We start from the raw sequence: 14,385 nt of genomic DNA on the forward strand, positions 1-14,385 counted from the left end.
GTGTGTGTGTGTGTGAGTCACGAGGTGCACTACGACCTCATCTGCCGCCTTTTTTTTTCTCTTTCGTCACATTTCAGATTCCCCTCTGTGCACTGAGATTAGAAACAGAGGGTGAGTGTTTGCTCCACTTTCATGTCCTTGAGATGTGTGTGTGTGTGTGTGTGTGTGTGTGTGTGTGTGTGTGTGTGTGTGTGTGTGTGTGTGCGCGTGTGTGTTTGCATTTGTAGTGGTTTTCGACAGGATGAGCAGATACAAACCGGGCTTAAAATAATGAAGGGAACTCTGCAAAGAAGCTCCTCACACTGATGATACTGTAGCGTGATTATTGTAAACAAAGCAGAGCACCTCCTCAGCGCCCAGAGCTGTGGTTCATCAGACAGCGGATGCTTTTTAAAAGCGAGTCTTGTTTTCTGTAGCTCAGAACAATTTTTGCAAGCCAGAGGGTTTTCTAATGGTTATTAAAGAAACAAACTTCTGGGATGTGTTTATCTTCATTGGAGAGGCTGCTCAGTTGTTGGCCGTGGCCTTGCTTATTTACGAGGAGACTGTGACGGAGGAGCAGACGGAAGGAGGGCTGACATGTCTGCTCGGTCCTTGAACTCGTGATATAATGAAGAAGTCATGTGTCGTCCCTGCTGGAAAACTACTGAACGACTGATGCCTTCTGTCACATCTTCTTGATACTTTTAGCATGGAGGCGATTCTGCAGTGTGTGTGTGTGTGTACACGTGTACACGTGTACACAATGTCTTTAAAAGATGACTTTCCTCTAAGGTCAGACCTGTTACAGCAGCAGAGTGACCCACAGACATCCATTAATCTGCTCAGTCAGATCAGGCATGAGCTGCACGGCGGTCTAGTCGTCAGCACCGTTGCTTCATTGCAGATGTGTTCCTTATTCCTGATAGTTCAGGTTTCGGGCCTTTCTGTGGAGAGATTGCATGTTTTACCCATGCGTGCAGGTTTTCTGAAGGTGCTCTGGATTTTCTCCCACAGATGTGACACTATGTGCCACATGACACCCACAGACTTGTGTTCAAGTTTAATTGGTGGCTCTGCATTTCCTGTAGATAGAACATGTACTGACAGGAAAGAGAGGATATATATCGGACAAAGGGTGTTTTCGATGGAGCTGCCAGCCAGAGAGGCCTCAGAGAAGGCTGATGGATGCAGTGAAGGAGAACGATGAGATGTCTGGTGTAACAGCAGAGGGGGCGGAATGGCTGGATGGGGGCAGATGATCTGCTGTGGAACCTCTGAAACTTGGCACCGAAAAATAAAAAAAACTGTAGGTGCTACTCTGGAGGTCCCTGCAGGGTACGAGGTGCACACATGCACTGCATTTGGCACTCGTGATTTAGGAAGAGAACAACAACGGGCTCCAGATACCGTTAATGTTCCATCTGCTGTGAAAATTGGAGATGACCCACGCTGTCGACAGTGAATCATTACCAGTTGAAAACACTCTTTTTCTCACAGACGTTGTTGTGATCAAGGAGTAAAATGAAGCTAAGGAGAGCATCCGCCACTTTGGTGTGAAATTGCGCAGAAGGTAATGCTGCGGCTTTCACCAGTGCGAAGGATTAAAAAATGGCTGGTAGATTTAGAGAAGATGTAAGAAGATAAATCACTAAAAAAGTAACTTTTTGGATTCATTGCAACTTTAGCTTGCGAAATTTAAACTGAGATTGTAACATTTCCTACATGCAAAGAGCAGAATAATTTATTTAATATATTTATATTTAAGTATTTCATTTGCCAATCAAAGTTTTTATAGTTAAAAGAATGGAAAACAATGCAGTTTATTGGTCTAAGCTGAAAGCCAAATTCACTTAAATTATTACTTTCACTTCTGTGACATAGAAAAACACAGTGTTGAAATCCCTACCCACACAATTGTCGTCCCCCCCACCCAGTGCATTGTCTTGATTGTTGTCTTCCTCGTGGAGCCGCTCATGCATCTTTTATTCAAGTTTCGATCCGATATTGATCTCAAGCGGACATCTATAAGCACATCTGCCTCCTTTCTTTACAAGTCCACCTGCAGACCTTATATTTCTGCAACGATATCTGCTGGAATCTGCACAGCCATGACATTGTGCACTTAGAGGAAATCTTTATGTGGCTATATGGGATTAAATTACATAATCTGTGGCGCATTTCCGCAGGGCTGCATTCCAGGCTCTGAACTCAGAGTGGCTGCATCCACTGATGGCTGTGGTTTCTCCCAGCAGGGCGGCACAGACTTATGACTAGAATCACCTCACGTCAAGTACGTCTGTGAACACATGAAAAACATCTTATTATTCAATTTTAATCCACTTTGTACCTGTGGTTTCTCCGGGCTCTGTGGTTCAGGAGCTCATTCCTGCTCAATATAATGAGGATTGAGTTTGTCGAGAGATGAATGTGTCTTCCTTTACAATCAAAATGTTACACTTAAATATGCAGTGATGAATACAACTCAATGTTTTCCACATGAAAATAGTTAGAAATGTGTTCCTCCTTGCGTGACAGAAGCTGGGTGTTGCTGTCTGATACGTCAGCCATGGAGAAAATTCAGCTTCAGTGTCTTTAGCCAAGGACACTTCGACACATGGACAGAGTGAGCTGGGGATCAAACCTGCAACGCAGAGATTGGAAGATGATCCAGGTTCGTCACAGCCCTCTACAATAACAAAAGAAAGGGACTGACAAACAAATTGCAACGATTGTAATCTCTTCCTCGTGCACACTGCTTCATCCAGTTTTGGGGGGATGGAGTCAAACACGTGTGTGTGCATGTGTATGACTGTCATCTCGCAAAATGCCTGAAACACAAGAATGCTTTATTGATTCTTCTTGGGGAAATTATTTCTGCACATTGAACCCATCCTCTTTCTAGGAGCGGTGGACTCCCACAATGCTTTGCAGATGGAGCTGCACGGTGACATGATAAGCCAAATATATACAGTGATTCACAACTCAGACTTTATACACATTATTTCTATTTTTCATCTATAAAATATATTGGTATTAAGGCATTATGGGCCATAACAAGAGAAATAACAGTCAACAAAGATGGATATTAACTGCTCAGTTGAGACAATGAAATAACGGATAAATAAAGTAGTTTTATTAGAGTTTTAATAAATTCTTTGAATATCTGGGCTGATTTGTTTTAATCCCAGCAGCCCTCTGGTTTCTCAGTCCGTGGCACTGACGCTCTCCGGCCAGCGGGGGGCGCTGCGGCTCTACTTTCCGCCGGCAGCCATGTAACCGGGCCCGGACGCTGCTCCGGCTCCACACCGGCTCGCTGGATTCCTGCGGCGGAGCTTCCTGGCGCGGCCGGCAGAGAGGGATGGAAGGCAGCCTGTGCAGGAAGAGCCGAGAAACCTGAGCAGAGGAGGGAGAGAGACACAGGGACACACACACTCTCTCACACACACACACACGTTCTCTCTCTCACACACACTCAGGCGAGCACCGCAAAGCCTCGGCTAAAAGCGGCCATTACGGCTGGGAAGCATGCAGGGAGCTCCGGCGGCTCGACTCAGCCGGGGGTAGGAAGCCCCGGTCCGGACACCGTTTCGCTCGGAGGTCGGTGGCTTTTCTCGGCGGAAGGAGACGCTGTGACCCCCCCCTCTTCTCTCCGCTCCTCCTCCCTCCTCCTCCCCGGAGCTGGAACGGCAGCAGTCGCCGGCTGGACGCCGATATTGACGGAGGGGAGACGCCGAGCGATGCGGCTGTGTGGTCCCGCACACACCCCGCCACTCCCGGACAGATAGCAGCCTTTATGTAACCTTTAAGCATCTGGAACCGCTTACATTTTCATACACTTTTGGATTTTTTTTTTCTTCCTTCATTCTCTCAAGTATCACGGAGGATTATCTAACCCTGCTGGAAGTGAGCCGGCGGCGCTGTAGTTTGCGCCAATGCATCAAATGTTGTAGTTTGACACGGATCGGTGTTGAAGCGGAGCCGAGCCGAAGCCGAGCGGACCGGGTCACTGCGGTAGTTCTGCGGGCCGACCCCCCTCTCCTGTCAGCCGCCATGGCTGGCTTCATCCCGGGTCTGCTCCCCACGACCCATTCCCAGGAGAAGGAGTTCGCCCAGGCTTATGAAGACGTGCTGGAGAGATATAAAGGTAAAAACACTCCTCTGCAGCACGGAGCCTCTCAGAGGAAACATTGAAATGAGACAAGACTAGCACCTCCTGTAACTTTCCCTTTGGCCATCTGAGATGCTCCTGATATCTGTCAGGACATGAGGGGTAAAGATGAACACAGCAGGGTCCAGATTGTGTCTGAAAGTGTAAGTTGAAATGTGGGCATCCAGCCAGTCCAGCCTGCCACTTTCATAATCTCCTCATTGTTGATATTTTAAGCAGAAACAAAGCAGCGCTTCTTGCTCTGCCTCACTGTTGGCCTACATCAGGAAATTTCACTGGGGTTTGGGGCAAATTGCATGTCCTGACTGCCTTGTAATCACTCTGTGTGATTCTGAGAGACCAGAGGAAGCAGTTTTATGAAATCCTCCTCCTTCCTCCTCCTCCTGCCAGCTCAGGGAAATTTCTCCACATGGTCTCCTGTTTGCCTTGTGTTTGCTGTTTGTCCTGTAAATATCAGAGCTGCTGCTGCTGGCCTGGAAGTCAGAGGAAAGGTTGTGCTTTTAAAAACACTTAAACCTGCTTCTGTGGCTCTTCTTTCACGGGAGTCTGTGGCATTGTTACCCCCTGCAGCAGTGGCGTTACCACCGGCTTTGAGACTGTCTGTTTTATAATCCCAGTGACAGGGGCGCTTTAAAAATGAATGCCTCTGCTGAAATCGACTGTGGGGGTGTGTGTGAGTGTGTGTGAGAGAGGGAAGAGGATGGGGGTGCTGACAGCCAATAGGCTTGGGTCACATCTGTGATGCTGGCACTGATGAAAAGAAGGTGGGTTTTTAATTATTGATTGCTTGAATGAAACTCAACTCCTTGGGGTTTGGACCTGTGTTTGCCATTAAAGTGAGGTTGTTAGTACTGTGGAGTCACAATGTTTCACCTGCAAATCATCCAAAATGCAACCTCTTTAGCAACTAATCACAAGGAAAGAATCTCTTTTTGAGACTGTTTGCAGCGTCTTCACTGTGGCGACGCTGAGCTCCACTTATTTGATTGTCTGGGACTGAAATAAGACATCTATTGAGGGGACTGTGAAAACATGCGGAACACCGATAGCATCAGCCATATCTGGAAAACACTCCATCAGAGCCCTAATTTGCTGTCGTCATCTCTGTATCTCTTGAATAATAAATCAGAACAATCTCTTTGGCCCAAATATCAAAAACTTTTCCCTGTAGCAGACTGTTAGTTTGGGGCATGTCAAGATATAAATCAGTGCCTTCCTTTGAGCTATTTTCATGCTTTATGAAGCTCTGATGTGCCAGTCAGTCCTGCTACTGTGAGAACCAGGGCCGTATTTTATCCAGATACGAGAATTGTTTGTTATGTGACCAGAGTTAATTGCTGGTTTGATAGCAAATGGGATGTTGGAATTTCCCTAAATCTCCCAGGTCTAGAATGGATGGACTCTGGCTCACAGCCTCGGGTGATTGATCACCCTCTATTAAAGTGCCTCTAGTTGATTTGAGGCCCTGTTCGTTTTTTTTTTTGTAGACAGGTGGGTTTTTTTTTCTTTGAATAAGTAAAGCATGACGTGTGCTTTCTTCCCAACATGAAAGAGAACAGAAGCATCAACACATTGATTGAACTGAGTCTCTTGGGACTTCTTAGAAATGTCAGTGCATAACAGTCTGAAGATCCCAGAATCAACAAATCAATAGTTTGGTTTTTCACTGTGGATAACCCTCCACTTGTGCTAGCATTTTCATTGCAGGTATATGAAGTCACCTTTAAGGCTTTTGATTGGTTTCTGAAGGCATGTTGTGAATTAAAATGAGATTTCTTTCTATTTTTTCTCTTAATTCTGAACCACATGGGTTTCATATTGTAGAAAAACTAAACATAGTTAATTTTCAATGAGCCAAGAACTGTTGAGATCTCTGATTTCTGTTTGGTTGTATTTTCTTTCACTAATGTTTGCCAAATGTAACATTATCTGCTGTGGCGATCCTGTCCAGGAGCTGCACTTCAAAATCAAAAGACGTTTAAGAAATGGCTCACTCTTTCTGTCACATATTTGTTAGACTGAATAGTTTCTTCAGACATTTTCAGCAAGGTCAGAAAAGTACTTCATCCAGAGGAAAATGTTACTTTTTAGAACATTTAGTTATTTTTGCGCTGCCACAAGTAATTTCCACAAGCAGGGATTCATCTCATGATTGGATACTAATGAAATAATGTCATGAGCTCCCAGGTCCTTCAAGTGGAGAGTTGAAGCTTGTTTGACTCGTTAGACGAGACTAAAACATTGAGAAAATTGAAGTCTTTGTAAACATGTTTGTCTTTAGTTCAGCTGATAGAAATGTGTATTAATGTCTTTTATTCCTGGTTCTGACTGATCAGCAGCTTGTTTTCAGGCTTCCTGCGGCCTTTATTGATGCATTTCTGTGTTTACGGGACCATAAATATCCGAGAACTGAGAGTAAACGGACAACTGTAATAACTGGATTGGGTATGTTTACAACCACTTCAGAAATACAGCAATTGAGAAACCCTAGTTGAGCTGTTCAAGTTATTTATCCAGTTCATTCAGAGGTACTGATCAAACCATGTTTTTCAGTTCTTCAAGGTATTGTTATTGACATTTCTGACACCAAGCTCTCTCGTTTGTTGTGGGTTTGTTTTAGATTGACAGTTGTTTTGTCCAGATGTCAGACGTATATGTCTGTATTCTGTCACACGTCTCATTCATCAGGTCTATAATGAGGCTGTAACCCTGCCAGTCTTACCCCGTGTCCTCTGGAGTCCCTTCACCACAATAGTAACGTCTGGTTCCCGAGTGTCGCTGCTGCATGATGGTGTCTTGTTCTCTGAAGTGACTACAAATTGTCCACTTTTCTTATTTTTGTTCTTCCACTTGCTCGTAATATATTACTTTTGCTCTCACAATCACTAATATCATAGTTGCTTTTTTTCAATGTCCTGCCGCCTGAGTAAGCCTTTGTCCTGGGTGTGTGTTTACGCAAGTCTCCATCACTGTCAGCTGTGTGTGAGTCACTTGTCGCAGTTGTCTGGAAGAATAGACTGAGAAATGAGAACTTGGCATCCTGCTTGCAGCATCACTTCTCTGAAACCGGAGGTCGACATTTGATACAGTTTAAATCATTCACAAGGGCGGTGGGCAGGGTGTGTGTGTGTGTGTGTTTTGTTACTGTGTGTATTTCTGCTCACATGTGCAACAATGGCAGGATATCTTAAGCCGCAGTAAGAGGGTCATATATGGAAAAATACCGGGAGCCAACTGAGTCAGTGGAAAAGCAGATGCTTTCAGGCAGATTGACTACAACTTTTTGTTTGCAGAAGTCGATCCATAATTATTATATAAGAGTCGGCGCCGTATACATTCCTGCTCCTCTTCTTTCAATGATCCTAATTAAACAAGTATATTATTAACATTTACTTAAGCTTAAGAGCGGCTTAGGAGCAGTGCATGTTCATAAGCAGGTTCAGTACCGTGGAAATCCTTTCAGAGCCGAATGTAAGCCAGGAAACCCGGGAGGACACGGAACAATTGAACAGTTTAGACGAACAAGAAAGTCAGGAAGCTGTCGGTCGTAAATGAGTGTTTTACAAATATAGACACCAGAAGATGTGAGTGTGTTTGAGAGACAAAACGTTTGGGGCTGGCCTGTGTACGCACTGTCAGAGTGCAGCCGATCGTCTCGCCCTCGTGTCAGATGCACAGGAATAACAGTGGTTAGCTGTGTTTCCTCACAGCAGTCAGGTCCCTGGTTCCAGTCCGGGCTTTGTGCTCTCCCACTGCAGAGTTTGTATGTTCTTCCTGTGCGGGAATGAGTAATGTTTGTGTCCTCTGGTTTCCTCTCACAGTCCAAAAACACGAGCTGAGGTAAACTGGTCAGGCTGAACGGCCTTTAGGGTTGTGCGTTTTCCCTGCGATGGACTGGTCCAGTGTGAAACCTGCCTTCACCCTCCGTCAGCTGGGATTATCTCCAGCCCCCCCTGCGACCTTGAATCAGATACGATGGGCGTGTTTTTATATTTGTGGAGAAACCAAACCTTCCTCATGTAATCCAAATGTGTGTTCACACTTGTCACATTTGGTCCGGTTAAAAGGAGCCCTGATGTGATTGCGGTATTAGTGCGGTGTATTTGTGGCGGCGCGAATGCCGTCATGCCCGTTGGCGTGCGCAGTGGACCAAATCCAAAAATGAAACGGAGCCGTTGTTCCCTTTGCAGGCACACGCTGATGTGGTTCAATTAAAGTCAAACTGAGTTATAAACGCAGCACGGACTGACGAGATCCACAGAGCAAACGCACAACGCTGTTTAAAGGCATGTTTTCCTTGTAGTCTACTGTAATATTGGCCACGATTCCCCTTTAATTCTGCTTTGAAAAGACCTTTCAGACATCTAATTCCAAATGAAAATTATTTTGAATTAAACTTAATTCTGAATAAAGTGGCTGCTGGTTTATTCTGATTTTAAAGTGGAATTAAATAATTTCTCCATCAAGTGTGCCTTTGTCGATTCTGGTCATTTTGTGCATGCTTGTTCCCTTGTCCTGCAGTCATGACGCACATAATCCAAGATGGCTGCCCGAAGTGAGCATTGGAGTCGAACGGAGACGATTGATTTAGTGGGAGAATTAGAAGAAATGGATTTAATGAAAAGAGTTGATGGACAGAAGCATAAAAATTGGGGCCTTTTTCAAATTGCAGCATCAAAGTTAATCAAAAAAGAACGTACAGCAAAACAACCCCACCAACATACATAATCTGGAATGTTTTGTGTTGGATTATCATGATTGTGGAAGTTATTCCCCAGAATGTTCATCAACGCTGACGTTGGCCTACCTGCCTGAGAGGGCGTGGCTGATGCTGCAGGTCTTGTCTGAGGTTGTGTACTGAACACCGCTCACTCCTGGCTCCTCTGCCAGCTCCTGAGTGCACGTCCGGGCGTATTTGCAGACGTTTGTGTGCCGACTGTCCGTGCTGGTATGCGGTTTCAACGTGAACGTGCTCTCGCTGGCTCTTTGCGCCCGTCGGGATTAATGTTTCACTGTAATGTTTGTGAGTCGCGCAGAGTCGCACTCAGGTTTACGGTCGCTGACGTTCACAGAGACTCACGGTCAGACACTGTTTGCCTCTAGAGATGACACTACTCTACAAATAAAGTCCTTACTAAGGTGTTTTCTCCAGCTTTACAGCAGCTTTACACGCTCAATGCTCAAAGCCTGTGACCTGTAAACCGCATTACCTGTTGCTCGGGGTCAGAGTCGCACTCCTCTCACACCTGAAGACCCCGGGGTTAAGCTGACAGCACGCCTCAGCAGAATGCTTCATGATGATAAACTGTATAGTTTTGGTTTTCAGTTGTTTGGTTTTACCTGAATGTCAGATTTTTGGAGAGATTTGACAAAATTTGACAATTTTGAGGCAAAATAATTGTTGGCTATATTCTCAGGTGATACATTGCTTAGTTTGCTGATATCAAGGCTGGTGTCCCAGCTGAAATAGGAATTACAAGTTTCTAGTGATTGGTTGTGCGCATAACCAAATTTCGTTAATATTTCTGGCAGTTGTAATTTACCTGCACTATTACAATGTCAGCTAAATGATGGCCTGATATTGAAACCCATTTTGAGCCAAAGGTCCCATTTTTAATACAAAGAAAATGCATTTTGAATGCAGTCGTCAGGAACTAAAGGCATTATTTATTGTACATACAAGGATATGAATCGACTTCCCTGTGCTGCAGGGTGAAGCCTTATCACAGATTTGATCCCAGTCAGAAGACTCCTCGCTGAGATAACGAAGCCCACGTAAACACTGACTGGAACCTGTTCCACAAGCATCTGAAGTGCTGTTATTGTTGGCTTTAAATTACAGTCACTTGAAATCACAAACATAATGAAACATAAACACTAAAACTGACATAACTGTATCACTCTTTTGTTCAGCTTCATACTCCGTCATTCTGAGTTCAAGGCCCCTGAAAGAGTCGGAGGAAGTTGCCAGACTATCAGGAAGGGTTTGCTATTTGCTGACGTCCCGCATTTTCATAGAATACGGGAAGCGACGCTCCTCCTTTTATCTCCCCGTGTCCTGAGCTGTACCTGCTTCCGTCTCCGATCCGCTGCGCACAGTGACCTTAAAGAGCAGACGCCAGCTTTTCATCCACCGTTCAGTTTCTGTTAAAGCGCATCCATCGCTGCTCTGAATCTGCCATGTTTAACTCGGCCGCCGCTCTGTCGTGTAGACGGCTTTGTGGCTTTGCTTGAAAAATGTCGGGCTTCTGGATTGATGCGACCTCATTAGAGGCAAAATTAGGCCTTTGAAATGTCAAGATTAGATGGTGGACAAAGTGTAGAAATCATTTACTACTTCCACTGACTGATTAAAGGAGGCATTATTAAAGCACTGGCGGTAAGAGGCAAACAGCTGATTCATGCACTAAAAAAAAAAACATAACATGAGAGAATAAGAGATAAAATGGAGAAGGATAGACATGGTTAGAGAGCAGAGGCAGACATGGGAGCTGTCAGTTGGTCGTTCAGTCGCATCGTTACAGCCGGATTTTTCCACGTGGCCTAGTTCTTCCTCTTCACTTCCCTCACTCCTGGTTTCCTCTCAATAGATCTCTGCCTGCAAGAAACAACCCTCCTCCTCTTCCTCCTCCTCCTCTTCCTCCTCCTCCTTCACCCCTTTTCTCCTGCTTATCGCCTCCTTCAGATCACACCCTGGTCAGAACCATCACCTTTATGGAGGTACAGATGTAGCTGTTGGTTACACTGATGATCCATTACCTGGATGTTGAGGGTTTGATGCTGCATTTCATATTAAGCATCCCTTTGCTGCTCTGTTCTGCTGCTAATAGCTCTTTCATTTGCCCTCCTCTGTAATTCGTTCTCTGTCATGGCCCATTTTCTCTCTCTGTATCGATTTTTTTTTTTTTTTCTCCTGCCTTGCCTTGCCGCCGCTCTCCTCCCCGTCTTTCCCTTTCCTCACATTCTCACTTGCTTATTTCATTACCGCCTAATTATTCCACTCTGTTTCTATGGCGCTCTCCTCTCTCTCTCTCTCTTTCTCCCCGCCTCCTTCTCCCCCTCCCCTGCCTGTTTTCCCACGTTACTTCCCGTTTAGTCACATTCTCCAGCAGCACCTGACTGCGTCGACAGGAAGACCAAGCGCTGTCAGAGCTGCGGCAGGGATAGCAAACGCTGACCGAGCGAGTAACCCGGTAGTGCTGACTGTTAGCAGAGAGGAGAGTGATCGAGCGAGTGAGTGAGCGCAGGGGCTCCTTCAGGGAAATCAGACGCCCCCACATCTCCGGGCTGTGCCTGGGGGCCTCTCCACCCTGCTGGGACTAAGTGTCTGTTATTAATGCACCGAGAATGAGAAATATGCGAAACGTTCGAGTTGTGGCGTTCATTGAAATGCAGATAGCAGAGGGAGCATTTGAAGGACATTTAAGAATAAAAAAACGCATGAATTAAGTGGAAAAATATGGAGAAGAATGAAAATAAATCTAAAAACAGCTCTAGCGAGAGCACTTAAAGGAGCGTTTTTGCCGCTTTCCAAATTCCCTTTACATAAATCCAGCAAAGCAGCGGCTGAAAGCAGTGATTAAGATTATGAGACAGAATAAAACCTTCTGAAGGTAATGTCTCACCTCATGTAAATTTAAAATAATCTTGGTGGCCGGTTCTCTCCTGATCACAGGGTTTCATGTTTAAACTTTCTCATCCTCGAACAAGCTGTTGTTGTCAGTGTTGTCTTTCAGAGGTTCATCTTCAGTGCAGGTTATTTTTCTGCCCTGTCTGTGTGAACAGATTTAACGGTGGGTCGGTTTGTCCCTGTGGAGCCCCTTTGTGGCTCTCTGTGTATGAATGAATTTATAGAAATGTGTATGGGATTGAAGAGCCACAGCGTTAGGACACGCTCTGATTCTGAGGTTTTTACTTTCAGTCCGTGACGTGTCTCTGTTTCATGAAGGCTGCATCTGTTGAAAATCACTCGCTGTACGGCCGAACCGTAATTAACTAACCATAACTCTGCCTTCAGAGCCAGCTGATCGCTACCGCTGTTTTACGGTGTGGTTTATGAGCTGCTGGGTGAAAAGATGAGACATTCTCCATATGAGTGGAATTGTTTTCTCATTTTAAAGTGACACTCAGGCACATTTTGTGTAAAGGAAGTTGGTCAATGGTATTTTCCCAATAATCACATGCTAAGTTAAAGCAGACCTTCCCAGTATGTTGAGTTTTCTTTTCATTGCGGTGATAAATATTGACTATTTTGACTCATTTTGTAATTGAAACAACTCTTTGTAAATTTCCTTCCTCAAATATCCACTTTTGTTTAACTCCAGGAAACCTCTCCCTAAGACCACAACATGTACAAACATGCAGCAACAGAGTAATTTGACACCAGCCTCATAGTCCTGTAGGCTGCTGTTGTACTTTTGATTCACAGTACTCTGAAACTTCAGTTTTTCCCTCAAAGTTTATGTTGTAAAGGAGGTCCTTTGAAATTAAGTATTCTTTTTTGAGAGAGACTTCTTCACAACATAAAGTATTATTAGTCTTTTTTAAGTTTGCCGTATGTGAGAGTAAAACAAAAAAAAGGCTTTTTTTGATGCATGGAGTGATTCAGTTAGCACGAAGCGGCTGGGATAACAATGAAAGAGTACTGCCGTGTCAAAAAGAAAGTCCCTGTGGCTCTTGGTCTCTGTTACATTCTCCACATTTTATCTTCACATGCAGTAAATCTGTTGCTGTGACGTCCCTCCTGCTTCCCCCGGCTCCCCCCTCGTTCTGCTCTCAGCGCTCCTCTCCTCTCCTCTCCAGCCTGCGGGCTTCTTACATAACCAGCATCCAGCTGATTTTTAGTAAAGTGATCAATGAGCTTCATTGTGTGTGTGTGTGCGCATGTGCGTGCGTGTGTGTGTGCGTGTGTGTGCTGTTGGACAGAAAATTGACTTGAATGATGGTGAGGGCTGCAGCCAGTGAGTGTGAAATATTTGCCCCAGCATAAAAATGTGTGTGTTGGTGCATATTTGTGTTTGTGTGCTAACAGTGGCCCTCTCTTCTCCGGGCGGCACACAGGGCCTGTATTCATGGCAGACTGTAACAGGGAAGCCTGTGAGGCTGGCACACATCTCTGTGAAACTTTTCTCCAGAGTTGCGTGGCGACTGTGGACGCGTTCTGATTTTTTTTTTTTTTTTTTTCCTCACTGTATGACATTTGTCCCGTCTCTGTCGGCGCCTCCTGGATGCTGGGAAAAAAAAGAGAGAGAGAGAAGGAATCTCTTGCTGTGCATCAGTGTGTGCATTCATTTGAAAGAGGGAAAGAAATAGGTCAAGATTATCAGGAGATGTTTCCATGCGTGATATCACTGTGTGTGCGTGTGCGCGTGCGTGCCTTGAATCAGCAATGAAGCTCCAGAGAGGAAGAGAAGGAGGAGAAATGCTGCCAATGGTTCGACCTCTGAGACGCACGGTCACGTCCGGGGTCAGACTGTGTCCACACAACACCGGCGCTTTTTAAAAACACCTCTTTTCCTTTCTGTTTGACCTTCAGTCCACAATAAGACAGCAGATACCCTTCAGTTTTAATTCTTGAACAACACTCCTCAGACTTGGCTCGTTTATAATTAACTCTGGTGTTAAAATCTCCTCCAGGCTGCATTTGTAGCTGCAGTGGGAAACCGCTACGATGTGCTCCATTACGAAAGAATAACAAACAAGTCGTCTGCGTACGGCGCCTCCTGGAAAAATTAAGTGAAGCTAACATATAATTGAGCTGCTGTTCTAGTAGGATTATCATGCAGGAAAAATCCCTGGTATACTACTGCTATTCCAGCTGTAGCACAGCTGTTCTGTGTTGTGAAACAAGTCCTGTAACTTTTGCAGTAGTTTGGATGTTTTTTTTTTTTTTTTTTTTTTAATTGTGAAATTCGTCGTTACCCTCAAAATGCAGAAGCACACAAGAATTTCTGAATCAAATCACGTCTTATTCCGGGTCTACACCAGTAATCCATCTGAGATCCAGTTTCTTTCACACTCCTTCCTTTCAGTTCACATCTAAATGTGTGCTTTAAAGGTTTGTCCGCATGTCGTCTCGTCTTTGCTGCTGGTTACTGTAGCTGCTGCTGTGAAAGCTGTGAGGAGCGTGAACCTGCAGCGGAGCTGTCAGGATAAAGTCAGCTGTGGAGAGAAACGCTTGATAAATTAATCATGGGCGATGCTGTAAAAGCAATATAGGGAACAGTGGTTAGTCT

General features: G+C 44.9%; 1 protein-coding gene across 1 annotated transcript in view; it reads left to right on the forward strand.

The window, feature by feature from the left end:
• The first annotated feature begins 3,658 nt into the window (after positions 1–3,658).
• Positions 3,659–14,385, forward strand: part of macf1a (microtubule actin crosslinking factor 1a) — a 198,271-nt gene continuing 187,544 nt past the window's right edge. Inside the window, exon 1 of the mRNA XM_030082193.1 lies at positions 3,659–4,126. Within this exon, the coding sequence (XP_029938053.1) occupies positions 4,033–4,126 (94 nt within the window). The 5' untranslated portion in view covers positions 3,659–4,032. The remainder of the gene's footprint in view (positions 4,127–14,385) is intronic.

The sequence above is a fragment of the Salarias fasciatus genome, chromosome 22, assembly GCF_902148845.1.
Source record: "Salarias fasciatus chromosome 22, fSalaFa1.1, whole genome shotgun sequence".
Lineage (NCBI taxonomy): Eukaryota > Metazoa > Chordata > Actinopteri > Blenniiformes > Blenniidae > Salarias > Salarias fasciatus.